Source organism: Vanessa cardui, chromosome 10 (genome assembly GCF_905220365.1).
Source record: "Vanessa cardui chromosome 10, ilVanCard2.1, whole genome shotgun sequence".
Lineage (NCBI taxonomy): Eukaryota > Metazoa > Arthropoda > Insecta > Lepidoptera > Nymphalidae > Vanessa > Vanessa cardui.
Window position 1 is genome coordinate 9460108 of NC_061132.1, and position 27984 is coordinate 9488091.

Consider the following 27984-nt stretch of genomic DNA (forward strand, 5'->3'; position numbering starts at 1 on the left):
GTTGCCTCGTTTTTACTTTTGTATGTTAATTGTATGATAATTTATTGATGAGTCAAGAACCGGAACTATAACATTCCGGATTCATTGTAAAGGGTTTCGTATGATTGATGATTTACGTCTCGTTGATTCATGGTAGAAAAAATCTGTTAATAGGTTACCTCAAATAATTTTCTGGCAAGTATCTCCTTGTTATTAGAATATTTTCAAGAGTAAATAGCTCTTGAGAATGTACACAAATAGGTGTGTTGGAATCTGATTATTTGTTCTATACTATTTTCATCTTAATTTAGATGTTTATTATTTGTTATGTTTATCATCGTAAACTACATGAAATTTCTGGTTTGATAAAATGTCAATGCTTTTTATGTTAGAGTTTTTCAATCTATACTAATATTATAAATGCAAAAATAAGCACTAGTTCATTTACAACTAAATCACTCATCCGAATTTGATGAAATTTAGCAGTAAGCAAGCTTGAACTCCAAGACCACAGCTTCTAAAACACGAGCGAAGTTGCGAGTGTTAACTAGTCCTTTATATACAGAGGATTGTGTTAGTTTGTGTAATATTGTAAAGAACAATACTATGCCTATGTAATTTTGCCAGCTAACCGCTACGTTGTGAAACGTTCCTCTTGATATCAACGCTTGCCACATCCTTTACTCCTGTCGATAAAGTATGCCTACACGATATGATCTGGCAATTTTTATATAGCACACACAAACGTATAATAATGTATAATATCTGCGAACACATGTCTGGAGTCAATATACGCGAAAGAAATATTTATGTAAGTTATAAAAATACAACGGATCAATACAATATATTAACTTTTGAGTCGATTTCCAACATCCACTTATATATAAAGTTGTTTAAACAGTATGATTTAAAAAAATATACTTTTGCGTTCGATAGGTGACATTTATTAATAATGCACAAGGATTAAGGCATGTATAGTATGTATTTAATATCACGCTACGATCAACAGGGGAGATCGAATATTGTTAACGCACGTAGCATATATTCTAAGTTTAGGTAAACTGGTTCGTGCCGACTTCGTACGGGTGAAAGCAAAGCTGGGATGTAGCTTACGTCCAGACCTTGAAATTTCCAAAAATCCTTTCTTACTGTGCATTTATGTTGCGAAAGAAATAACTGCTGATTTTAAGTTAATCAGACTTTCGAACAGTTTCGGAGTTCTCATGATGATTCACTCAGTTGTATTTATGTATATACTTATATAAAGATTGATGACTTAACTCTTCAACTATTGGACCATTTTTGAGCATTTTTTATGCGTATTTGTTGTGTTGCTCTTTTTACCTAGCCCAGGCTTAATACGGACATTTAGGCTACCTCACTTACACGGGCGCATTCTCACAGATTTTTTCAGCTATCTAGTAATTCTGTTTTGATTTGGTAGATCAAGGCCCACTGGCCTGTAGGAAACGAATGGATCCAACTAAGTGGATTCTATTGAACCCTCTAGTTTGGGTTGCATTCGAAAAATAAATTTGTTATTTCACACAGACGAATTCGGGGCATTCAGTTAGTATATAACATTTATAGATGAAATGTGCCGTAATATGTATAATAGAGACTAGAATGTGTAAACTTGAATACTTTTAGCATTAATAGTTTTGCACGAAAGTAGGTAAGGCTTATAGCATTTTATAATTAATAAATGAACAAGTCTTTTAACCTTTATTTAATTATGTTTCATTATTGATTTTTATAATATCCAGGAGTGTCGTTTCGTGACTTGAATCTACTTTCAACATAAATAATGTCTGTCTGGCTTAAATGTAGTTATATAAAAAGGTAAATGTCGACTAGGAAGGCTAAAAATGTTTCGTTCTATATATAATTATATTTATATATATGTAGATCTTTTTAATAAAAAGTTTGCAATGAATATTTGTGATATTTGAAAATACAAATCATTTATAAATTACTGAATTCTGAAGCAAGGAAAAGAAATTATAACGTCATATTTGTTAAATGGTTAAGATGTGAATCTACTGAGGTAGATTTTATTTTAATTTATCGTGTAGACTGAATATTCAAAAGTGGTATATAAGAGCTGATTACAATAAAGTGGATTTTTATTTTGACTTTACACTTTTAATACAGGTGTATATATGTAATTGCTATGGAAAAGGCATGTACATTTTTTTTTAACTTTTACCATTTATTTTATGAACACTTTACTTTTTTTATATAATCTACCATAATGACATTGATTGAATTTGATATTAATTAGATAAATTATTTTTTGAAAGCATACCAAGGTTCAATTTTAGAATATTTATTCAATTAACTCTATTATTTAAAAACAATCATTACAAAGCCTATTTCTTATAACTTTTGAATTCATTTAATTTTTAAACGTAAGCAAGCTTGCGGAAGAGTGGTTTCTCTACGATTCTGGCTGACAGTATTTGGTCATCTCGTGACCACTGGCCCGTGCAGATGCAAGTATTTCGAAACTTCGTATAACGTCAAAATAGTGGTTACGACCGCGGTTATAAACCGAGTAATATATAAATATATTATAAACATTATGGCTTAACATTATTTTTAGTGCGGCTTTAACGACTTCGAAAGTTATTATAAAAAAGGACAATGGAACGAGTGGAATGTTATAGTGAAACAACAAAAGTCAATACGAAATCAAAAGCAAATGCAAAGGAGAAACCCGATTTTGGGCCCAACGTTACAAACATTAAATTTATCCCAAAAAACTTGTCTATTTTTTCAGATTATGCCCTAAAAATATTAACCAAAATAGCAATGGCCAAGTATGAAAAAAAAGCAAATCATTAGTCTGTAAGCACGAACTGACTTTGTAAATGCTTTTTTACCGTAAGCGTTAGATTAACCATCTTCAAAGTATTTAAACAATTGTCAATGACAAGTATAAGGTACGTAACCGTACGAGATATACTTTTAAATCGATACGAAATAATGTCGATTAATCGATTATGAAATTGTTTTTTTATTCCTTAGAAATATTTATTGTATTTTATTTAATACAGTAAAATAATAATGAATAAATATATACATTATGCACTAAATGCCTTCATACTGATTTTTTATTGCGTACATAATCGGGATAGACTTATTAATGATCGATTGATCCATCGATTTTTTATCTTAAAATCGATATCGATGGACATTCCTTCAGCAACTATGTGTCATTGTCGCGTCTGTGGGACCTAAATTGCTGGGATGACAGAAACTGTCAGTTTGTGTTGTAGGTATAGTACGACACAAATTAGATGTAGCATCGGAAAATGAAATGGAATGAAAATAAAACCGATTACTGCCGATTTACACAACCAATAGAAATAGCTTCCTATCGCGCCATTCGACGCTATTCGTCGCAATAGATTCTCGCATCAGAGAAAGCAAGTGCATATAAATCGACGTGACAAATTGACGAATATATTAGGTCATATGATATTACAAGTTATTACATTTGTGCAAAGAACATATTCGCATGAGAAATAAATATTGATAATTTGGATTAGCGTACTCAATTCGGATGTGATCGGTTTTACGAATTTTACCGATGATACATCTAAGTTGTGTCGTACTATACATATCAGAGAATTTATTTAATTGTTATTTCGGTAGTAGGGTATATATTGATTGGCCTAGTTGACAGTCTGTTTTCTGGTAGTCGCCAATTGTGAATAATATTGTTAAAGCCCTAATATACACGACTTATTAAACTTAAAACAGAATTAATTGACATAACCTCAAATATATTTAATAATTTTTTTATTGATTTGGCCATTGCAGATCAACCTGAAAATTGGCCCAGCAATATATCTTTATAAGTACTAATTGAGGGCTAAATTGGAGCCCTGTAACGTCAGGCCCAAGTTTGTATAGAAACCGGTGGTCTCCTTTCCGGTATAGCATAACGACGCGTTCTTATGTTAATACTTCTGAAGTGTTGTGACACTTATTGTTGACAAATCGTATTAACCAATTGTTAATTATTAAATACACACTCGGAAATTAGTATTGCATAACATTTAAAAAACGATATCCAGTGTAAAGAATAAATGACATAAGAATAAACGAAAAAAAATGGTACGCGATCGGTGTTGTGCTTTTCACACTTTCACTCTTTAATTTTAATGTCGGGCCTTGGTCGAAACCCTAGTTTTCCCTCTTTGGTGGTAGAATTTATGCTTTTAATTTATGATAGGTTTCCTTTTTACTATTATTATAATTTCATCTTATTTTAAGATGTTACTACATACATATTAGCATTTGGTAAAACAAAAAAAAATCTCTTCAATACAAAAATAATCTTGAAAATTATTTCATAATTGGCGAAGATAAGATCGAGTAATAGGTGTATTGTGTTTTTTCTTTCCTGAACCCGGTTAATAAATGGTTTCACCTAAGTACAAGTAAGTGTATACTTACTATTGAGTTGTAATGGATCTCTTATTGATTTATTTTACTAATTTATTAATGAAAAATTTAAACTGAACTAAGTTCGTTAGCCGTAAGTTTATTTTCGCATACATTCAATCTTACGTCATATAGGATTTGTTATTTTTTTATATTAAAAAGGAAATAAATATATTATTTAACAAAAATTAATATACCATTAATGTATATTGTAATAGAAACTATTTACATACATTTTACATATGTAGTCAAATAATATAGACAGCTTTATATAAATCAGAAGACTTGATAAAAAATAATAAGAAACTACGGTACGTTAATTTTTAATTTGGATTCAGATTTATTCGGGCCTAGACAAAGAAGTTTGTAATTAATTTATACCGGTAGATTAATTACCAACGTATGAAAACAAAATATACTGTATAAGAGTTATGCATTGTACATGCAAGCTCATCCTTGTAGTCCCAGTCATATATTCTACCTCTTAAAGCAGCAAAACAACACTTACACTTAGTATGGTTGTGTTTCGGTTTGAAGGGTGAATGAACCCGTACACAACACAAGGGATGTAACATCTCAATTCCCAAGATCGGTTCGGTATTGGTACGTCAGAAATGTTTAAAATTCCATATATGCATATATGAATAGTTTTTGTAAAACTTTTTAGCTGTAGAATAAAAATGCAATAATTACGACGACGCTTGTTTATTTTCATTGAAGACATTTTTTTTTATTTTATACTATGTTAAATATAGGTTGAGAACTATTGATTACAAAAACATCATAATTATGTGAATAAATATTTAATATCTTATACTGGTACAGTTTATACCAATAGGAACAGATAAAATTTTACATATGTATAAAATAATAAATTTCATTGGGTGTTTAAATTATTTCCGCTATTGATATTTTAATAATAATCACATAAAATAGATACATGATGTCACTTTATTTAAAGTTTATGAATACGTACAGGAAATTATCTTAAACATTACATAACTACTTATATTTGGCACTTCATTATATTGTAAGTTTAATTAAAACATCGGTATTTTAATCTAATATTCTAATTTGCGTATTTTATAAGCTTAAAATTGACTGTCGTTAAGACAAACAGACAAACAAAGGTAAACATTTTTAGTGCTGGTAATATTATTAAACACAAAAAAAATTATTGCATCGCGTTATTGTGCATCTTATATATTTTTACGTCATTGATTTCGTAAATGTTATATTCTTATGTTGTATAATAAAGAACATTATTATATTATAATTATTTATTTACATTTTATCGTCTCTACCACCAACTATTAATAATTGACTAACACCATATCACAAATCGCTTATTACTCAAGCTATGTTATGGGTACGATACTCAGCCTAACTTAAATTGTAAATTTGACATTTGCATAACTAGTGTCAATGTCAAGTGCTTATTTCGTATTTATTATTATTCATCTCGTTCACAGCGATGAAGGAAAACGTCGTGTGGAAACCTGAATGTGTCGAATGCATTTTGCCACATGTGTCTACTTATTCAAGTCACTGTTATTCAGTGTGTTATGTGTCCACCAAAACATACTGAATCAAAGTGAGTTGAATAACCTCTACACAGGAATTGAGGTGTTTAGCCTGTTTAGCGTCATTTATCATTATCATCATCATGATCAGCCTATATTAGTCCACTGCTGGACATAGGCCTCCAAAAGGCGCGCCACCGAGCCGGATCTTGGGCCCTTCTCATCCAAATTCTACCAGCTACCTTCCGTACATCATCAAAAATCTCTTCCTATATGTCAAAATAGAGAGACACATTAGAAGTACGTGAAGAAGTTGTTATGCGATATCGATTCTAATTTATAAAATTACACTCGATCGAGTCGTACCCCAAGTCATATTCGTTTCTTACAGAATAGGTTTTTCTCCTGTTCGATGAGGATTCAGTTAATAATATAATTAATATCTTGTTTCTGCATTGTCATCATATCGATGTCTTAATAATTATTTTCATAAATAATAACTTATTTTATGATTTAATTAAGCTGGTTCGTACACATACAAATTTTAATATTCCTACTAAAACTGAAGACTTGGACTACCTAAGACTGTTTATATATTTCATTAGATTAAACACCATTATGACACCCATGATGTCAGTGTATCCCTCGTGGTTGGTGTTTGTTGATGAATTACATAAGTTTTCCCGACAGTAGCAGTATCTGGAATGATAGAAATGATTCATTAATAAGTTGCTCGATGATTGATACATAAAATGTTCAATAAAAGTTAATCTTAAGTAGTTCTTTACCTAGAGACACTGTCAAAGCGAACCTTAAATATAAAACTATTTAATTTAGCGAAAATAAAAACAAAAATTGCATTGTATGTCTTTTAAAGCCGAAAATCTCGAGGTTCTAAGTTTGAATCTTAGTTAAATGTATTGTAACAGTATGTAACAGTTATTTGGCTTTTCTGTCATTACCAGCCCGGTCTTATGACTTTATCAGTGCTGGGTTTGGAAAGTATATAAATAGCCGTTGCTTTTTTGTTTAATTTCTCTGGTTGGATGGAACGATGAAAGTGATGAAATCGAGATTTTGATATAAAATATCTCCTGCCCGGATAGTCCTGGAGTTGGAAAAATCGCTCTAGAGGACATAATATATACAGTAATGAAAAAACTCTATGACGTAAGATGAATTAGAATTTATACAAAAATGCGATGACCTAGTTTAAGAATTATGATACTGATAATATACGAACATAAGGACCATTAAAATTATTTTTTTAAACATGTTAAATAATGTATAGGTACATAAAGCACCTGTCCGTTTCTACAATCGTTTGACCTTTAATGTTAAATTTTTGAAGGTTATTATGTATAATAGCAATCGACGTTAAGCAAGTAAATGTTTTCTTACACTCAACACTATTCATTGTTTTAAAATTATCACGTGATTTTCAATTGTTTCTTTTTTATAATATTATTTAAAGGTTACTTTAATTAACTTCTGAACGATACTTATCTCTATTATTGTTTTTGTTAACTTTCAATGATCAATTTTATTTTGAGTGTCTTGTCTGTGAATGAATGGCCAAATTTAATGTGAAAATATATCTATTATAATATTAAGTCAATTTAAAACAAAATTTCGCAAAGTGTTATTCACCTCGTTGGAGTAGTCCTTTCCCCTTTGTCGTCGGTGTGAGAGCATCCCTCTTCGTAAGGCTCTAATATTTCCGTCTTAGGCGACCATGTTCCGTTCTTGTAGTCGTGGTAGTCGTGCTTCTGTGTCGCACAATTTCGTAGAACTCCTGTGATTCTTACTGAAAAAATATTTTTGTTTCAATTGATATTTTTCCAGTTTGGCATGTGTACACCACTATTTCTTTACACATATTTGTGTTGTTTCGACTAAGTGGTTCCTCGTCTGGACCGTACATGAGAACCGACTCATTATTTTTTTTTGCATTCTCATTTAAGAATTTTTTTAGCACTTAGATCAACCGTATAATAACCGTATTCAGTCAGAGTCATTTCACACAATTATCAAGGAGCGATGCAGTCTCCCAAATTATTTTGTTAACTGCATTTATTTTATATACTCACACACTCATACACACATATACACATCAAAGACACTAAGAGTAACTTTATATGTGTGTGTTCACACGCACAACTGACATATTTTTACTGACAAACAAATAAAAACAAGTCCAGTCAGGAGATTTCATTAATCGAACGGATTATATTAACTTCAACATCAGAAGTTAATGACCTTAGTTTATACCTTAAAAAAACACAATGTTATTCATAATTACTAAAACATAACGGACGTCTAGAATTATAAAATATACGAATATTCGTAATAAAAAACAAGCGTGTAAATAAACTTGAACACTTCCCTTGACCAAGACCCGAGACGTTGTTTTTTGTTCCGTTACTGTTCGTGTTTGGCTCTTGAATTGTTGTCCTTGCTACTAAGACTTGCCAATTAAAAGACGCATAATCAATTTAGTCTCTATTAATATTTGCCTTTGATAACGAATTTATCGGGTGAAATTGTTGAAAACGGGAAAACGTGTAATGTAATGTAACCCGTGAGTCGAGATGACCCTGTGGTTGGAACGCGTGCATCTTAACCGATGATTGCGGGTTCAAACCCAGGCAAGCACCGCTGATTCACGTGCTTAATTTGTCTTTATAATTCATCTCGTGCTCAGCGGTGAAGGAAAACATCGTGAGGAAACCTGCATGTGACAAATTTCATAGAAATTCTGCCACATGTGTATTCCACCAACCCGCATTGGAACAGCGTGGTGGAATATGTTCCAAACCTTCTCCTCAAAGGGAGAGAAGGCCTTTATCCCAGCAGTGGGAATTTACAGGCTGATGTTGTTGTAATGTAACCCACCTCCGTTTTGTATGTCAAGATGAAATTCTTGCTTCATGCACATTGTAGAGAAAGGACAGTCGACGACAAATTTATCAGATTTGTCGAAATGCATGCAAAGCCGCTTTGTCGTGTTGTAATACTGGCCCGGGGGTGGGTTGATTAGACACTGGTAGCATTGTAATGATGTCACTTCTGAAAACATAATGAAAACAAAATTACAATTACACTGCGTGAAGATACATAAATCAAAAAGAATAAACATACTACAAACATATCAATACTATTTCGATGACGACCTCCGTGGTCGAGTGCTGTGTACACCGGTTTTCATGGGTATTTCATACGCCACTCCGAGGTACCGGGTTCGATTCCCGGCCGAGTCAATGTAGATTATTACCATTAGTTTTCTATGTTGCCTTGGGTCTGGGTGTTTGTGGTACCGTCGTTACTTCTGATTTTCCATAACACAAGTGCTTAAGCTACTTACATTGGGATCAGAGTAATGTATGTTATGTTGTCTCATATTATTATTTCGCGACTGTAATAATAATAATTTCTTCACGTTCTTTTACCTTAGTGTACAGTTTTATCACTTTAATTCTTTTAGATTTCAATATTAAATTCACGAAAACAAAAATGTTTTTAATAGATTATTCAAATGAAATATATTATGTGTTTACTATTTTTTATTGTCGTCCTTAATATATTTCCTGATTTTTATTAACATATAAATCTTCTAACCTTTATATTCATATATATTTCCTTCTTTTATGATAACATTATAAATCAAGATTTTGTTAATAGATTTAAAAATAAAACCATTAATTTAAATGTTAAATTTATATGATATGCAGCTAATTATAATTAGTTTTACAAACAACTTCCTAATCTATTGATTACTGGATAATTCCTATGTCGGAAGTACTTTTTTATTATTATATATCTGTAAACAATGCTGGTGTTATGTCGAAAACGTTCATGCAAGTTAACAATAACTATACAAGTTCAAGTAAATCGAATAGTAAATAATTTAATATGAGAGATGCGGAGAAAGATTATTTATTAAATAGCTAAGCGTTTCAACTTGATACGGCTTAAATAAAGATTTGATATTATTTTTATTTATTTTGATAAAAAACATAAATTATAGAAAATATACGGGTTATTTACTATTCGCCTGTACTTGTTAGTGAGGTAAGCGTGCGGCACGCTTGTGTCACTCTATAACAAAGTTTATAGAAAGCTTAACTTAAATTTATATTTTGCTTTGATTAAAACTGTTTTTGATTAGAATATAAAAAAGGTTATTGTGACTGAGGCAATTTGTATGTCAACAGACTAAAATCTAAAATAATTTAGCCCCACGATAATCGAATGAGCATTTTTACGTTATTTTGAAGAATCAAAGGAACAACCTCAAATATTATGAATATATATGAATAATATATATATAATATGAATAAGATGAGACGCCAATCGTTTTTCTCAAGTTTCGGTTTGAATAGAGTCGTTAAAGAAACATTATTATAATATTACCTGTGCATGTGCAAGCTGTGTATATTCAGTTCGAAATTAAAGTAATATGTACTTTAAAATCATTAATAAGTATATTATGTGTTCTCTGTATCAAAAATGCTCCATTTAATTATTTATTTATTGTTTATGGAATGAATCATGCATTTTCTTCGACGCCCACATTAGATTGTATTACGCATTCATCGTGTATGACCATTCTTGAGAGCTCCTTTTCTGACTAAATACATAATAAATTTATTTTTATTGCAATAAATATAAAATTTTATCCTTCTCCAGATTAAATAATGAATCTCTTGCAATTTTGAACACTAATATTACTTTTTGAACGTTTTACACAACAAATAAGAAATAATAATGTGATTATAATCAAGTTGGTCACTGAAATGCCTGAATATTTAGTGTTAGTGTTAAATATTATTATTTTTACATTGATTATATTTACACCGGATTCTCATAGCGTTGATATAGAGTATTACAATGACGAAGATAATTTAAACGATTCGTATCAAATTGTATTTGGTGAGAAAGATGCTCGAAGAACAATTGAATCCAATAATTTGTCAAACGAAAAAATGGTAACTGTTTTAAATGTTATTAGCAACTCGTCTAGCAATCTCGACTTTACTGAAAGTAATAGTTTTGGAAGAGACGGTATAACATTACCTCTTAAAATCGCAAAAGCTATAGTCCCGCTTAATGTCTCCGCTATCAATGACACTAAAGATAATAATCATTTTTTTAAAAATGTCAAAGATTTTCCAACAACTGCAAAATATTTGACCAATTTAAAAACACTCAAAGAATATGATTACAAAAACGATTATGAAGAAGATGTATATCAAATGCTGCGTCTTCAATCATCATCCGATACAGTGAATACAAAAAGCGAAAAGTATATGTATAATAACGATACACCGAACGGAAGATTTTTTAACTTAGAACCAGCAGTCGATTTTGAAAATAGTCTGAAAATAAGCAAGAATATTGCAGACAATAATGTATGGTACGTACCTCAGGAGTTTCCTTGTTGGGAGCTCCCTATTTTATATGGCGAATTAGGTACTAAGAAGAAAAAATCCGACGTTTTTTTGATATATGGAGGGAACTTAATAAACGTCATAGATCCCTGGACTACAGTACAGTCAAAGTTTAAAGCATCTGATCCATTAATGTCTCACTCTATAAACAAATGGTGTGAAGTAGAGCCATGCTATGGCGACCATACTCTATGTTTGTTTTCAAATAACGGAATATCCAATATATGTGATAAGAATTTTAAGGTACTTGTGCCTTCTATATTAGATCAATTAACTATAATCAGTACAATAAATGCGATGCGTAATAGAGTCGCTAATGGTTTAGCTAAAAGATATACACATCTACCTACCGCCGCAAACATGAAACAAATCACATATGATTATGATCTTGAAAAAATGGCTGAAGCCTGGCTTAGCCAGTGCCTGCCAGGTGCCGCTCCATGTTCCGCCCTTGACGGGAATATAGTTTCTCAATTGGAATGTACGAAATATATGAAGTACTGCTGTTTACGAGTATCGAAAACGATGTCACAGTGGTAAGTATGATAATTAATATTCACGTGTTTAAAAAAGTTTTTTTACAGAAAATAAGTGCAAGTTTTATTTGCAGCACACCCAGAGCAGAATGTTTCATTTATCCCATTGTTGGATGTCTTCATATTTGGTTTTCTAGTGCTGGAGATAAATTAATCGAAACAGATATTCACTGCGGTCGTACTACGGTAAAAACTTTCAATACAGTTCAACTACTTTGGGCCAAAACGAGTAAAATTGGCTGTGCCTATGGCGAAAGATCCAACGGCGATGTTAGAATCGTTTGTAACTTTTCCCCGGGTGCCCCGTTTTATTTGCAAACGAAGTTATTTTGTGGCTTGATTGAGCACAACGATATCGAATTTCTGCGCGACAATGAAAATATCACAAGCTCTGCATTTTTGTCTTCTTTAGGAATAAAATGGAATAGTGTTCTTAAAAAGACACGAACAAATAACTCCCTAAACAGTGTATTAGATCTTAAAGAGGAGTCACTCCACGCAACAACGAAATCAAAGTCTGTTTGGGGCGTGGACAGTTTGGCTAAAATATATGAACAGGGTTGGGTAAGAAAGAAACTTGATAATTATGAGAATGGAACTAGAGGCGTTATCGCCCGTTTGGTGGCTAGGTATAAATTTATAGACGAAAGCGAGTCAAGATGTGACTCTGACGAGTCTATATATAAGATTGGGAGCCCAGGATCGATGTGTGTGGAAAGAAGCAGGACTTTCCATGCCCTATGCTACGATTTCCGAGATCCGACAACAGGGTACAGACTTATTGCCATAGCTGCTCCTATTGTACTTTTTTCATTAATATTGTACGATTTATTTAGTGGCGTAGTAAGGCAAACTATATATTGAGTTATTATTAAAGCGTTTAAACATTGAAATACATCTTTGAGTGACTAAACTCACACATACATACATACACAAACAAACATACATACACACAACTACATTGAAAAACTGATTTAAATAATGAAAACTTGTTCTTCGTCATGATTCACTCGTTTTATCATCAAGTTTAAATAATAACAATTAAAATATATCTTCATATCATGTTAATTAAACATTTACAATTGCATGTATATGACTAGCGACCCGCCCCGACTTTACACGAATGCAGTAAATTAATAATGATTAGGATATGATATAAAGAGAATTATAAATATATACCATATAACTCATACCATACCATACCATATGTAACTTTTCACCGTTTTAAAAGTTTAGAATTACGATATTAGTTCCGGAAATTATCCTACATACAGACAAATTTTACTTATTTGTTATTTTAGTACAGATTTAATCATTAAGTCGACTTCAAATCCCTATGATTTGTTTTAAAAATACGTGAATAACATATAGTATACAAGATATAAACATTCTTAATATGTATATATTTTTTATTACAGCTAATAAATACTTTGTATTTAATTATTTTATTCTATTTTCCTTCTGCGCTTGAAGACAGTGAAGCGAATGAAAATTAAACTTTGTGCTATTCCAGACTCTTATTACTTAGTCTAATTATTATCGTTTACTTTTTTGCTAATAATAATCACAATATTATAAACGAGAAGTAAAATACCATCAATGATTAAATTAAGTATGATTTTATATCGTAGTTTCAAATCAAATAATCATAAGTTTCATTTGTTAGTGATTTAATTTATTTATGAATATTATTAGTATGTAAAACACTTATTCAATACACGTAATCGATTGTTCATAATATTTAACGTGTACGTCACGAGTTAAGCGTTCGTTCGCATTTTCAAATGGCTAGTAATTTTGTCAACACAATGTATTAATTGATTCTCCACATGTGGACGACCTAGATTATAATTATTCATGGTGTGCGTTTTACAAAACAAGTTTGAAATCAGTGACATGTACTTGTTACATAAACTGTATTAGCAAATTTGATATTGAATTGTTTCATATCTCAGAAATGCAAATATTATGGTATGACGTAAGAAAGAATCGATGCGACACAAAAATGCGGTTTTCTGGCTCACCAATAAGTCGTCCCAGACAACCTTGCGAAATGTTAATTTATTGTACATGCGTATATTAATAATTAAAAATACGTTTTTATATACTAAACATTAAACATATATAATAGATAACCATATGAAAATACTTGGTCTGTGAACTATTAATATTAAATTGAATAAATAATGAACGAAACTATGAAGATGTCATGCTTTAAATAGAAAATTATTGATGTAAATGTATCAATTCTATTGTAGCGGATATAATTTACATAATACATTATGTTATAACATCACTAATTTTCATTAAATCAAGGATCTACGCTTGAATAATCATTAACTTCCCTATCGATAAGTAATGTAAGGAATTCTTACATACATAAATTTGCGTAAGTTTTAGCATTCATAGTAAACATGCACGCAACAATAAATAATTAAAGCATTTCCATGTCTTTAAATTTGGAATATGAAATCTATCTATGTATAGTTAATATAAAATAATTTAAAAATAAATATTGTACGCTCGTAATATCCTCAAATAAAGTGTATTTTGATTTTTTAAACTTACTCTCAGTTAAAATGTGTTGTGTTGATCACAGTATCAATTTATATTGGAACCTTATTTAAAATAAACTATGCGTCAACTTATCGTAGTCATGTCTCGTCTTGATAAAAATACGAAGTCTATATGAGGTATAAAATTAACTTTTCACAGACAGAATGTCGAGTAAAGGCCAGTATTTAATAATATATCAAGGCCTTTGTAAACTAAATGAAAAACTCGATTAAGATTTGTATTAAGACTGTAATATATATTATTGCAGGAAGCATTTTATTGAATACGATTTTTTAATGATAAATTTAATTATAAATACCGCATCAAAGGTATGCAATTATGACACAAATATTTTCGCATCACAATGTATATAATTTTCTTTTAAAAAATCGTAATATTTTTAAATGATGTATACTGTGCTTGCACAAAGCTCTACCACAAAGCTTGAATTTCATTCGTCATTCGTCGTCTTGGTACACACAAATAATATATTCTGCTGCCATGCAATAATTCTTTGAATTTTCTTTGAATCTTTGTATCCAAGGTCAGAGGCGCGTTTGCGATGCAAGAAATGAATAAAATTTCTTACCGCACCAATGACTATAATGTAACCTATTCGCAAAAACGTGATACTCTATTAAGATCCAAGTTTTCTACCAATTGAGGCTTATCGTCTTTTTTTTTATAAAGTGAAATTAAAACGTTTATATAAGATCAGAAACATATTCGATATTATATAATCAATTTAAAAGTTGATTTAATTATTTTTTTTGATTATATTCTGTATCGCAAGAAAATGTTTTGACATATTCGAATTATTCTAACTGTATCGTCCCATGTTGCGTATCATGGTTTCGATTATTGTAAAAAGTTGTTATCCGTGAATTGGTTTAACCAAGAGGTCAAGGTAACAGCTGAGACTGTGCAATAGATATATTAATCGTTGAACTATCGATATCAGAACTTGGTCGTGAATTGTGATGCTAACATAAATAATAACAACTACCATTATCTATTGTAAATAAACATCAATATTCATTGTCATCCATCACGAATGGTATCATAGGTTAGTTTTGAAGATAGGGTTAGCCAGTGCAATTACAGGTAGAACTTATTAAATCCCATGCTTGCCTGCACTTCAATGGTGTAAAGTTTTGTTTCATAATTCTCAACGTATCTAGTGTCTATTGGTCAAAACGATCATCTATACTAATATTATACATGTGAAAGTAACTGTCTGTCTGTCGCTTTTCCGCTACCAAACCAAAAAAAACGAATTTGGCGAAATTTGATTTGAACCAAATACTTTTTATGCCGAACGTCTGACAGCTAGTTTACTATATTGGCGGTTACTAAGTTAACCATTTACTTATCTCCGACCGACATACGTACTTTTATGGAATAATTAAATGATATAATTATAGCTATCAGAATATACATACCTGTGGTAACGAACGACAAAACTGCCGCCAGGGCCATGAAGTATTGCTCCATCGTTATAAGAGTCGCTCTCGCTAAATAGTGTTTGGTCCAGTTTACGTTTGCGCAATAGGCTTTATCATTTGGATAGGCGTTTCTCTACCGGTGTGTTAAAAATGTACCTTTCAGCATATCTGAAAGTAAAGAATAATAATCGGTTTAATAATGTATTGTAATAATCAGCATAAATCGAATTATTGACTTTGGGAAAATTTTGCTATTTTAGAATTTATTATATAAAGGCAGGAAATAAACAAATATAGATGTTCATTATACATAAAATAAGTATTGGCGAATATTGGCAGTTAATAAATTTACTTTTAAACTACAATCAATTTGAAAATATCTTAGTCGTCAATTACTACCGAGATGGTTTTTTTAAAATAAAAATATTATATGTCTCGTTCATACCAGTCCATTGAAGAAGACTTGTGTCATTTGAATTTTTAGTACATCTAGCTTTTACACTCTGATGAGATAAACGGCGTTTGCGCTTAAGTGCATTGCGCCGTTTTCAAGGTTCTACTGACCGACTCAACTATTACGACAGACTATACTGAGCCTAACCATATAGGTTAACCATACAATGAATAAAAAAAATTGCAAAGTTAGTGTTAAAATTCGCACACTTTATGATTCCGTCATCGTAAAAATTACAGGTCGACGTTTTTGCACCGACAGCTTCAATATACTTTGATTGTGTACATCTTCAGCTGCATCGTAATTTCGTACATCGTATAATGTTATAGCAAGCACAATTACCGTCTGAAGTTATGTCTAATTCCTAAAGATTTTGTAATAATTTACAAATTATTTTTCAATTTTGAGTGAGATGTTTTTATTGTAAGTGTAACAAAAACTTTTATGATATTTCATCCTAACTTTAAATTGTTAGGCATTATTTATAATATTTGCTTATTATGTACCTAGTAAGTAATATTAAAAACTGTTTGAAGTGTACTGACGAAGTCGTGGAATTATAATTATTTCACTTGCAGACCTTATAATTAAATGAACGATATTTTACTAAACGATTTATCGACTACTTCATACGATACCTCGGAATTGTTGAATTGTAAATTTGGCATTGACACATACTTATGAATCATCAATGAAGGTTTAACCAAAAACGTCATCGTTCGTAATGCTTAAATTCAACTGAACTTAGTCCGATATTATTTGAAATTAAACAAGGCGATATATAAACACATTATTGTAAAATATAAGTTATATTCCCGGTTATTTTATCGAGTTATAATTTAAAGCTTAATATAAATTTACTCGCTTATCAAAATGAAAATTGTTAATTTCTGATACGATTTATTTTTTTCGGAAACGACCTAGTTAATACAAATTAAGATATAAATATTTTTTGAATTAATGCATTAAATGTGTATAACATTGAAGTTTAAATAGTTGCTCATTTATTTGCTATTTTATCATTGACAAGATTTTCGAAGGCTTTTTTTAAGTGTTTAAATGGATTTCTACGTCATAATTTATTAAAGAAAACAAGTATGAGAGAATTGCCAATCTTCAATAGAACGAGTTTATTATAATTTTCGAAATAAAATATTTGACAACCATATTATATTCTTAGTATTATGTCATGAAATTTATTTAACTTATATATTTGGTTTGAGAAATTGCAAGCGAGACAAGACAAAGGCTAAGAAATCATAAAGTGACCTACTTTCAAGTTTCGACTAAGACAACCTGCAAGCTTGTTTGTTACACATGAGCGTGTAGCTTTATTATTTATACTCGTGACAGGGCCGCGCCGACTCATTAGCGAAAAATAAATATTTAAAATTACACAATAACGACTATATGGGTTTTGAATGCAATATGGTCCTTTTTGTTACTTAGATAGGCTAAGACCGTGTTTGTACGCGCTAGTCTAATTGTTACTCTACATATTGAGGTAGGTTTTGAGTATATAGAGTAAGTAAATCATCCTAAGGTGATAGAATGTCAGATTGAATAGTAAAGAAATTTTTTTTTTATTATTATTTTGCTATTCGGATTGGTGAATATATGTGAGGCAGATTTATTTCCGAGACATCTATGAAGGTAATCTCACGAGGCGAAGCACGAGTTGAATTATAAATACAAATTAAGCCATTCTATTAACTAGACCAACTCGGATAACTGTGTAATTACTATTTAGTTGCAGTGTGGAAAAAAATCTAAGAAATATCTATGAGAAAACAATTAGTCACCATAATATTATAATACCAACAGACTATTTACTCGCTAACCTTGTTATAACGATTTCCACATAGACTTATTTCACAGCGGAACTTTAGACGCAACATCATAATGGTTTTTAGACTTTTGACCTTGTGATTGTGGAAAATTGGTTCTTATTTCCTAATAAAGGCCTAGCTTACTTATATTTTTTATTATTGGGTGAAATCTTGGAAGCTGGATAAGATTCATTTCTTTATTGTAGAGTGTTGAAATTTTTCGGCGTTTTTATTCTTATTTTTAAAGAATAATAAATTTTAACGTGATCCTACGTTCAAGATTGGCTAAGAGATAATATAAAAAAAAATTAAGCGTACGGTGAGTCGATGAAATTATTGGCTATTCCGCAAATGATTTTATTCTTATTGATTTCCTGAATAATAAAGCGACATACGCAGACGTTCCTTGATTTCCACCAAATGTTGTCTGTGAGTAATGCAATGTATTCGACATTTGGTACTGCTTGTTTCAAGTGCGCTATTGAAGCATTACGACGCTTTATCATTACTGGATCACCAACAGTGGAAAAATATATTTATAAATTGATTTTCTTTTTAAAACAAATTTTACGTTTTATTTTCAAATTCATAGCAAACATTAATTATTTAATTATTATTTTTATTAAATCAAATATATGTACATAAGGTATAGAAAAAGAAATGTTTTCGTTACTTAGTATTATTGATTGATGAAATTGATAGATTTTAATCTACTGCTTGCACTAATTTAATTACTACTGAGATGATTTTTTTAATGATATCTGACGGCCATCTATAATGAAGAACAGTTTTAATATCTCTTTGATGACCGGAGAAATAAATTCCTCGACAATTGTGTGGTTTTCCTGTTCTTGTGATTAACAATGAAACGTAAACGTAGTTTGACTCGTAGTTTTTCATTGTCTTGTGTGGGAGATATGGGTAGGTTTTCATATATCTGAAGTTTTATTGAATACGATAATATAACAGGCCACAATTGAACACATAGGTATGTATATGTAGGTATCGTCTCAAGAAAAATTACCGCTTCGAATTTCATAATAATCATAAAAAAACCCGAGAGCTATCGCTTATAGTTATATTTGTTTTTATGTATTAATTCACATGTGTTTGCGATGCCAGCTCACTAGCCAAATTAAATATTTATTCAATAAAACAGGTATTTTATAAATACTTTATTGTAACAAAATATAATAAGTGTAGTTGTATATAATGAATATATATTTGCCTCTGAATCAGCTACCGTCCGCGTCAGGTCATTTGGAGGTCACCTAATTGTCTATACAATATTGTTTGTTTATATGTTTTATTTATTTCTCTATATGTATAGGTACATTTACGAGAAAAACTACTGCCAGAAATAAAAAAAGGTGTTTTATATCTGCGAAAAATATTTTGGTACCAGTAGAGTCAGTTACAATATTAACATAGGAAAAAATACATAGTAATTTTTTTAACCCAAAGTAATGAGAAAAGACAATCTAATAAATAACTTCAAACGAATTTACTTGAGTTACAGTGTTTATCCTTTTTTAATAGTCGTTGTAATGTTAATATTATCTTAATTCGAATTTATTCTTTAAAATGGTGCTGTTGTATAGAGACATTACCCTCTAGCGATATTGCTTAAGTTATCGGGAAGTGTACGAACGTCAGTAAGTGAACGTTTATGCCAGCTGCGTTACTATAACTAAGAAACTACTCAACCGATTAAGATAAAAAGAAGTGCATTTGTCAAATTACTATAACAGTTTAAATGATCTAAATTCTTGTCACGTTTTTGAGTAATGAAACTAAATCCATGGAATGTATTGATGATAGTCTAATTAAATTAACTTTTCACGAACATACTGTTTTAATAAACCGAATCGGTCAAACTATTTGCTAATTCTCGTTAAACATTTTTACAAGTAAATAACACAAAATTACATAGTATAAAATAAAGTCGCTTACCCCCGTCTGACCCTATGCATGCTTGGATATTTAAATTTACGCAACGGATTTTGATGATGTTTTTTTAACAGATACATTGAATTAAGAGGAAGGTTTATATGTATTGTACATGACAAAATATTGGAGAGAGACTGATTATTTTAGAAGTTTAAAAGTGATGTCTTAAATTCTGCGTTTGAATTGCGTTTGGTTTGCTAGTATTTATATAAATATAATTGTTAAAAACTACTCATTTTACTCGTAGAGCGATTTATTTATGATAAATAATAATTAAAAATGAAGATTAAAACATTTGAACGTGGCAGAATTTAAAGGAAATAATTAGGAAATAAAATTACACAGTTTCTTATGAATTATTAAATTATTTTGCGACGACCATACTATGTGTATTATTTCATTGCATGCTTCGCTCGTATGAATAATGAAAGTGAACTGTTTGCAAAAAATATGACTTTTTGTCTAAAAGAATAATGCTATATGTATAACTTGATTTCCTTACGCGAACTAACTTGGTCAGCATTTTAAAATGTCAAAATCGAAAATACATTCAATGGCATTGCTTTATAAAGAACGAATATTGTATGATATGTTTAAAATAATTATACATTAACTATGTTGCTATTTATGTTTAGTATATAATGTATTACACTATATTTTGTATACGTACATACTTCGTTAGTGTTAGGACAAAACAATTGACAATCAAAACGAATGCTAACCGTTTAAAAACAGTAGTTAAAATAATATAATATGCTTGTTAGTGTTCACTAAGGCTCGGGCATAAGCTAAGTATTTATATTAACAAAAATGACGTAACGAGATATGTTTTTGAATTTGAATTAAGTATGTAAAAATTAAAAGTCTGATACTAAATAATTCATATTAAAATAAAAGTAAAATATTTAAAAAATACTCAGTGATTGATTGTATAAACTACTAACACTAATTAACTCTATGTTTTCACATAAACAGACAGTTTAAAAAAATGTCACAGATTAAAAATAAAATATAATTGTAAAAGAAAAAACTTTTTTCTGGACGTTACAAATCTGTTAATATGTTATAAATCTTCGCTACATAAATTAATCCATAGTTACTACGTCATAATGTTCGGTATAATTAAGACGATATCAAGAGTGATATCCACATCAATAAACTTATCATTGTTAACTCTCGAGACGAGGTAAGAGTCTTCAAACTTAAAGAAATGATCCATTTATATGATAGTTTATTATATAATAATGTATATTAATGATATAATTATTAATAATTCTATTGTTCTATATCTGTATTGTTTATGTTAATGACAAATATATTTACGCTAACACGACGTTCGAATTTTTTGGCATAACCAAAACGAACACTGCGTCAGAATATAAATGTATGGTATTAATAATGAATGAACTTAAGGTTTACCTTAACCCCTAAGCGATTTAATTATTCTGCGTCACCTATATTTATCACTATTCACACAATCACACAGGCAAATTTTTTGCTACCGGTATCGTTGCAACATTCGAGAAAGAATCAATGGACGCGTGTCTCGGTGCGTAGCAAACACTTTACTGAGCATCAGGCAACCTCGAGCTCGGCACTCTAGTAAGGATTTGTGTCATTCTACGTAACATGCGGTGTACTTGACCGCTCTAAAAAGAAACAATTTGAACCTTGCTCAGATTGGCCGCTAAATGTGTTTGTAAACGATTATTTTTCACCTTCATTTTTTTTTCTGTAGCTGTTATTCTCTTTCGCGAGGATATCGGTAAGGAGACCGACTGACTGGTTTTATGGTAATTGAAAACCGAGTTAAAATAAAAAAAGGATTTTAGCCCTGGCGATAAACGTGTTGACCTTCGAAGTAATGAAAGTCCGATCACCTTTACTTAAGACCTTTGTCAATTCTCTAACGGAAATTATGTAAATGTTTATGGAATATGAAAAGAAAATCTATTAAATAGAATATACTTTTTTAAAACGTTTAACCAGAATTTGCCTCTGGTTTATTATATTGAAGTACATAATATCAGTACGTCATATTACATTATAATCTGTATGAATCACTCATGAACGATTTAACAATTGCTCCGCAACTTGTGAGGTATTTTACTATGTGATGTGATTCTGGCAATTTAAAAAAATATATATCCGGTTAAATACCTGTGTTATATTACCCGTGACTAATATGATAACTTTAGATTTCTATGAGGAACAAACATTTGTAATATTTTCCTAATTCTATGACAATTCAAACAAAAAAATGGAATCGAAATTATTCATTTATAAGCACACCGTATACCAAGTATGTCTTGATTACACGAACATTTTAATTGACTATTCCTAGAATCACAGTAAGCTATACTTTTATTTTATTTTGTATGTATATGACAACAGATAATTTTCCAAGTACAAGGCAGTCAATTAAATTTATTTCCCTTTGCTACGTACATATAAACTAAGCCCAAGTCACTGCATTGCTTTTTAAATACTTAATTAATCAATGTAATTATTAACAGAGTGTCATACAATATTATCATTGTGTAAGCGTGAAAGTATTGTTTGTATTGTCATTCATCACATTCGCTGCGAACATCGAGTTTCGTTGTGTACAGCATAACTAAAGAGGCGGCGAATATTTCAATGATTCGATTTGGCCCGCGATCGCTACCTTGCAACTAATTGTAGCTGCATACGCATCGGTAATGACAAAACGCCTCGTTTCCGTTACCTCACTCGCATCATTGTTTCCGCGTTACTTAATGCTTGAGCAAGCGTGACGTGAGATATTTTCATAATTTCATTACTCAAATATGTTTGCTGTAATCGTCTGAGTGAAATTTGACCCGCTCCATAATTTCGCAAAGATATGTCAGAGTGTTCTCTGCATGATTTACATCTAAGAATATGGAAGGTAATAAGCCTTCCATTTATACACACATATTAAGTCAACCCGAGCAAGCAACATGAAGTTATTAAGAACATTTTTGTATCTTCCTATGCTTTGCTATAAATGAAATCATTGTGTCTGATGAATTTATGCTGCATATATGTCCAATATTTAGCAACACCAATATTTATACAGCGAGATGCCACAAAGAATCTATCCTTATAACAGCCTATCGTTATTTACACATTTATGTTAATACTACTACACTAATTAAATTGAGTTCAAAAATTAATGATGTATAAGACATTGAAAGAATTAATAGAGATCAAAGTCTTCATAGACTTAGATTTGAGAGTCAGTGCTCCGCAGACCTACAGTAAAGTAGCAAAGTCCATACCAATGCCAGGTATTCTGCTACACCTGCCGTTGGAGAAATGCAGTTTCACTATTTCAATCGAAGGTTCCTTTGAGTGTGGGAAATAAACACTGGCTCGCAGACTATCGGCTTTTTTGTTAATTGTGACACATCAAATAACTTATTATATTGAAGTTTTTTAGTCATAATTTTCTTATTACAATCGTATTTGGTAATTTTGTTGCAGTTGACAGATATAGTAAACGCGATGTCATCTCGTGGCGAGCTGCCACTGGAGCTCGCTCTGCGTGGTCGCAGTGCATCGATCGCGACGACCCTACTGCAGCACTGCGCAGACCCTGACGCTCGAGGCCCGCGTGGTCGAACTTTGCTGCATAGGGCGGTCGATGCCAGAGATGCATTCTCCGCTAAATTTTTAATCGATAATGGAGCCGATCCCAGCCTTACCACGAAGTTCGTATAATTCTCATGTAGTATTATTAGTTCGACGAATATGCATTATACGCTTATTTTTAAAGCTTTATGTTTTAAAACTGACATCTATCCTGTTTTTGTCAGCTTTTGGTGAAGTTTTGAAATGTAATGAAAATAGTAACTAACTACACTACACTAGTACTAGTGTACTAAGTAGTAATACTTATAATATATAATTACACTCATTACTACACTATTCAATATTATTACAGTCAGACCCATTTAAATGTATTTTTCCTTACATATTAGGTTAAGCGTGTATAATTACAGTATTTTATAAAACCAACTTCCCTTTCTTAGCTTGTGAACGATAGCCGCACTTGTCAGGATTCTAAAAGCCGGCTTTCGATTAACCTGTATAAATGTAACATTTAAAAAAACAACATATCAAATTACCAATTATACTAGAAAAGAGACGAATTATAAAACTATAAGAAAATATAAGAATTTTTGGTTACCTTGTTTAGAGTTGCGCCCTCATTTATAACAATTTTATGAGACGAAATGCATAAAAACATATATAAATTTTAATTACGACATAAAATCATTAATAACAATTTGTTACTAGGTACATGTAATAATAATAAACCATCTTCTAGTTAGAACCTTGGCTAATTAACGATTTAAGATATTTTGTTTGGTATTAGTTAGAATGTATTTAAAATTTTAGAGAGGAAGGTGACACAGTTCTTCACCTGATAGCAGCCCTTACTTCAAGTTCTTGCGATCCAGAAACAATGGAACAAATGGTTGAAATCGCAGAAATAGCAGTAAACAAGGGTGCGGACATAAATCGACAAAATAGAAAAGGATAGTAAGTATTTAACTAAGATAATATACATTAAGTTTATCTTATTTGTATATAGTTAGGCCATGATGTTAATGATTCTTGTGTAAATAAATGATGTCCTTTAATTTATCTCTAAAGTAATAATTATAGTTAACTGCTTAAACTAAATGACGTATAATAGGTATAATCAATCATGACACTTGTGGATAGCGTGAGTGAGAACGATGGAACGAGACGATTAAATAGTAATGCATATATTAGGCAAATCCACAAATTCATGGTCGCTCAACGGACTTCTATAGCACGTTAGGATAAAATTATAAGTAAGAGAATTCACATATGAACCGGGGGTACAGACGCATCATACAAATTTTGCAGACTAAATGGCATTGGTCTGGTCACGTATACGTTGGCCGTTAGAGTAAATGAAACCGAAAGTAACCGCGGATCAGCGAATATGGCTTAAGGGTGTCTTCATGACGATAATCTGAAGCAGATAGGACCACAATGGGTCAACAAAATGTCGAGAATGGGGAGCTTTGTAACATCTTTCGAGAGTAATTGTTTAGCTGTGAATTACGATTTGTTTAATGGCGATGATGATAAGAAAGTGGATGAACAATTAATAAAATATATTATAAATCGATAAGCTCATTAAGCTAATTGCATTTGTCACGTACTTTTTTTGTTTACTTTTCATTTCTTATTTAAATTTCACTGAAAACGGGAAAATACGTAAGGCGTATACTTACTCTGTTGAGTATAATGCGCTGCATAAAACAACTACATAACTCTGTTATTACTGTAGCAAATAAATGACACAGCGAATTTGTAACTAGGTATAAATATAAGTATTTAAGCTATTACTTACAAAGTATTAAGTTAAAAGTGAGTAAAGAAACTTATATAATAATATTGTTCTGACGAGTTATTTTCACAATTTATGTAATGTCTTAAAATTTAGTTCAGATCAGCAAATCAGATTTGAAATATGGTTTTATGTTTTAAATAAATACTACTTGAACAACTTTCTAATGAATTCAAAATTAATTACTTTCAACATTTAAAATTCTAAGGCTCATTTTGATAAAATATAAAATAAAACCTCAGTATTATTATTAATTAAATGTATAAGCAGGATAGAAATAATTTACAAATTCAGTATTTTTGAATTATTATTGTTATATAGCGATCTGAATTATGGCTAATAAGACGATGACTTTATAAACTTACTGCGCTGCTTAAGAGGCTAAACGTGAGTTCGAAGATTTATAAGACTTAGGTAGCGATATCAAGGGACAAGTGCCAATCATAGAAAATAGACCTACTTGTGCAAAAAATCACAGGATAATCGCATCCTGGTGTATGAGAGAGGTCTCAAATCTACATGTGAACTACATATATGAGTGTATTATATAGAGTGGAGTAGGTAAATAAGCCTATTAACGGTAATAAATTGACGAGATAACCCCCAATTTCGTTCTTGAGCAGAGATTAAATCTTTGGAACATACTGGACCATGGATACATAATGGAAATACTTGGTAACAAAGATAAGATACATAAATCACGTGAGAACAGTTAAGAACGAATGTATTCCTTAAGAAAACATTAGGAATATCTTGAAAAGCATGCCCGGATGTACGCTGTAAATTATAACAATAATTTTTTGCTTCAGCGTTATTAACAAAAAAAGGTTTTTTTTCTAGCAGAAGCATGACTAGTCCAATCAGAAATGTTCTTTACTCGGCGTATTAGCTAACTGGCTCAACTTTTAATTTAACTTTGTTCGGGTTATCTTAAACTAATCGTCACAATATGCCATTTTTACAACAACAATGTTATTTAAAAGAAGTTTTTTACATAATAATGTATTATCTTTCAGCACACCACTTCATCAAGCTGTAATAGCAAGAAATCAAAGAATATTCGACATACTACTAAGTCAACCAACTCTAGATACTAATCTACGAACTATATCAGATGAACATCCTCCCTTGTACTACGCCCTGGTAGACGACAGAAGAGCCTCCATATCCTCCAGTGAAACCTTAGTAATGAATGGCTCAAATCCATTTGATACTCCCGTTACAAATAAAAACGCCTTCGCCGAAGATCCGGTGGAAGGGAAGTCAGAAAACATCATTGAGAGAGGCTTTGCAGCAAAGTTATTAGAGAAGGGTTGCCAGCCGAACCCATTGTACTCTGGATCTGGAGATAGTCTGTTGCATATCTTGGCACAGGGATGGTTTGAGGTAAAACAATACCAAAAAGACAGCAAAATACAGATATATTTTAGACACATTAACAATGCTATAATTTGTTAATTTTATTTAGGATTCAGCAGTATTTCTAACATCGCATCTTAATGGTGATCTGAATCACGGCAACGAAGCTGGATTAACTGCTTTACATGCGGCCTGTGTAAATGGTTTAACGCGTCTGACTGCCGCTTTACTAGAACACGGAGCCAGACCAAATCTACAGACAGCGTATGGAGAACACGAGGATACAGTATACAGGTAATATACACACAGGTATACAGCTACGAACACAATCCGAGACTCGATCCTAAAAAGTTGTTATTCCAAAAATGAATTTACTTTAACAACAACAACAGCCTGTTAATTCCCACTGCTTGGCTAAAGGCCTCCTCTCCCTTTGAGGAGAAGGTTTAGAACATATTCCACCACGCTGTTCCAATGCGGGTTGGTGGAATAAACATGTGCCAGAATTTCTATGAAATTTGTCACATGCAGGTTTCCTCAAGATGTTTTCCTTCACCGCTGAGCACGAGATGAATTATAAAGACAAATTAAGCACACGAATCAGCGGTGCTTGCCTGGGTTTGAACCCGCAATCATCGGTTAAGAGTCACGCGTTCTAGCCACTGGGCCATCTCGACTCGCTTTGCTAGATATTGGTGTTAGTACAACATTGAAACTCATAAAACTTGAGTTATTTGTATTATATAGAGAAAGCAAACACTGTAGATACTTATCCGTCGTATAATAGTGACTGCGGTTTCTAAAGAGTTAAAGCGAGAGAAACCGACGACATATGTGATGTAAATCTTAGTCTGGTTTAGAATATATCACTTATATGTATAGACAAAGGGCATATATTATTAATTAAAAATATTTATATACACGTTCATTCAACCTTTTTAAGATGTCAGGACATTTTTTTTTTAAATAGTATCAATTAATCTTTGGGATTACTAATATTCCTATTAGCCCTCCAATTTAGCTTAATGAATGGCAGTATACCATGTGGTTAGG

At 31.2% G+C, this 27984-nt stretch overlaps 3 protein-coding genes across 3 annotated transcripts in view; 2 read left to right on the top strand and 1 right to left on the bottom strand.

Annotated features, from left to right (window-relative positions):
- LOC124532999 (rabankyrin-5) overlaps positions 1–27984 on the top strand; it is a 52215-nt gene that overhangs the window by 14621 nt on the left and 9610 nt on the right. The window contains exons 6-9 of the mRNA XM_047108153.1: positions 23667–23893; positions 24585–24728; positions 26589–26958; positions 27041–27225. Coding sequence (XP_046964109.1) covers positions 23667–23893; positions 24585–24728; positions 26589–26958; positions 27041–27225 — 926 coding nt within the window. The remainder of the gene's footprint in view (positions 1–23666; positions 23894–24584; positions 24729–26588; positions 26959–27040; positions 27226–27984) is intronic.
- On the bottom strand, positions 5124–21799 carry LOC124533002. The gene is made up of 5 exons (XM_047108158.1): positions 21597–21799; positions 15942–16112; positions 8853–9026; positions 7608–7764; positions 5124–6656 (listed from the first exon to the last, which is right to left on the bottom strand). The coding sequence occupies exons 2-5, from the start codon at positions 15991–15993 to the stop codon at positions 6533–6535; spliced, it is 507 nt and encodes a 168-aa protein (XP_046964114.1). The 5' UTR covers positions 15994–16112; positions 21597–21799; the 3' UTR covers positions 5124–6532.
- Positions 10765–12826, top strand: LOC124533006. Its single transcript, XM_047108161.1, has 2 exons — positions 10765–11943; positions 12018–12826. The coding sequence occupies exons 1-2, from the start codon at positions 10943–10945 to the stop codon at positions 12805–12807; spliced, it is 1791 nt and encodes a 596-aa protein (XP_046964117.1). The 5' UTR covers positions 10765–10942; the 3' UTR covers positions 12808–12826.